Genomic DNA, 2,313 nt, shown 5'->3' with positions numbered 1-2,313 from the left:
ATTTTTAAGCATAAATAAAGAGTTCCTAACGATTAACACATTCATTTTAGGTCTAAAACTGGAATTTTCACTCCAACATTCAAAATTTAAACAACCGCTTTGTTTACATAGTGTAGAATTGTAAGCTCCGAACTCGCTTATAACTCATCAAATGACACTCAAATTTTGGCTGTCTATTGAAAATGCCTTACTGAAACATTGTAAACATTAAAATCGAAAAAATGATTTTTGGCCAAAATCGTGACCATGTTCATGTTACGAAAGAGATACAAGGAAAGGTAGCTAGAGTAGATTCAGAAAAATATGAATCCTTTATTTATTCTTTCATACATATACATTTCATCTCTCATGTACATGTACAGATTAACATATTAAGAACAGTTTGGCAAATTGTATTTATAGTTGCATAGCTTCAGCTTCCGGTCCCATCCGGTGTTTCCCTGGCACTGTTTTTGTGTCGCCTTCCCAAACGAACACACGTAGTAATTCTGGCAGTTCTCGGGGTCGGGGAACTCCCCGAAAGTGGAAGGGCAGGAAAAAGATTTGGAATCTATAGAATGAAAAATAACCGTGTACACGATTTCAGACTTGTGATATGATATGATGAGTAAATTAAAATGATTAAATATTTATTTTATTTTCGAAATATGTATTTTTATCCTCAAAAATGGATAATCACTTATATTATTTCAGACTTGTAAATTTTTTTTATAAGACTTGTACTATTGTATTACACGTAATTTAAAATGTTCAAATTTAAACTTCTTTTAAAAATGACTTTAGAAAGTACTATATGATTTCAAAAACTTTACATTTTCCATGGGGGAGAGGTCTGAAGATGCAGATATATAAAGGGAGTGTTTCTGATAGATAATCTCACATGCACCAATGACCCCCCTTCCCCCCCCCCCCTACACCACCCCCGGAAAAAATTCATGATTCGCGCAGGAATGCGGCTATACTCTGTCCCGAGTTTTTGCTTCCATTTGATATTTCGATAATAGTAAATACCTTAAGTTTGTGCTCAAACTACGTTCATCCATTAATATGAAAAATGTCCAGATTATCTGTTTTGAAACGCCCCCTCTATACCGCTTCAGGTTTTAATACACATCTCAAAATAGAGAGTCTACGGGGATTTTGCTTTGCATCAGCCATTAAGAAGCCCGGATGATAACGTTGAAAAATTGCGCGAGGTGTCCCGAATACTTCCGAATGGAAAAAAGATGTAAACATTTCCCATTATAAATCTCCGTAAGAAATTTGTTTTCGTTCCTGTGAAATTTTATGAGTGAAAAGGGATAATTGTTCAATGAAGATATCTTTGATACATTCCCTTTCATCGATTTCAACTGTACTTCTTTCACAGGTATGTGTATTTTTATTAAAAATCATCAAAAATTGATGGAAGCAATAACTTGAGACAGACTATAGCCATATATGAAAACATATGTCGTTTAAAATGTCTATAAAAAACCTTTGGTGTCGTCTTGGAGTGTACAGTTGACAGTGGCCGCGTCTACACACGAGGAGTTGGCCTGACTCCATGCCGTGCCGTACACACACGTCATGTTCAGCAGGTACCCGTGGACACACACCTGGTACATGGTACAATCGCTAGGGTGCGGGCTGAAGCTCCCGTGGCTGCAACCTTTGGTTAGAAGGCATTTAATCTTGATGTTGCAATAAATCGTTATGTCGTAATTTGCGTTTTGGTGAAAACAAAATTATAAATTGTTATATATTTGTTGGTGGTAAATCAAATGTTGTAATTTACGTGAAAATGTTTATTTTCTTTCCTACTTATGATTTATATAAATTGTTTTGTTAAATAGATCGACATGCGCATGGTCTGAACTTGCTGGTGTAATGAAGATAAAACACCAATGATTTCGAAATCTCATTTATCCTGGTAATCTAATCGCATCTAGAATCAATAGATACTATTGTAGACTAAGTATTAAACTTGATTTTATTTGACTGATATATTGCTAATACATGCTGAATTTAAAGAAAATATAACAAAACTGTTTTAAAGTTTTATACTAAAGACTGCCTTGCTAGAAATGTTTCGTTTTCTGAATATATACGTATCCAATGCAAGTATTGCGGTTATTCTTCGGTTTAATCACAACTACATGCATGTAATGTTTTCTTTATGACCTTTACCATACCTTTTGTTTGTCCTTCCACAGAGCAGATTAAGCCAATGGTAAGGACGCACGCTACCAGAAAAAACCTCATATCACCGTCATTGAACATCATACTCAATTTGTATCAAATCTAAACTTACGCGGGGTTTTTATACTGAGG

General features: G+C 34.8%; 1 protein-coding gene across 1 annotated transcript; it reads right to left on the bottom strand.

Annotated features, from left to right (window-relative positions):
• Positions 1–283: 283 nt before the first annotated feature.
• On the bottom strand, positions 284–2,313 carry LOC128169216 (peritrophin-1-like). Its single transcript, XM_052835383.1, has 3 exons — positions 2,175–2,313; positions 1,478–1,651; positions 284–550 (listed from the first exon to the last, which is right to left on the bottom strand). Exons 1-3 carry the CDS (start codon positions 2,263–2,265, stop codon positions 372–374), a joined length of 444 nt encoding a protein of 147 aa, XP_052691343.1. The 5' UTR covers positions 2,266–2,313; the 3' UTR covers positions 284–371.

Source organism: Crassostrea angulata, unplaced genomic scaffold (genome assembly GCF_025612915.1).
Source record: "Crassostrea angulata isolate pt1a10 unplaced genomic scaffold, ASM2561291v2 HiC_scaffold_106, whole genome shotgun sequence".
NCBI lineage: Eukaryota > Metazoa > Mollusca > Bivalvia > Ostreida > Ostreidae > Magallana > Magallana angulata.
This window is presented reverse-complemented; position numbering and strand designations above follow the sequence as displayed.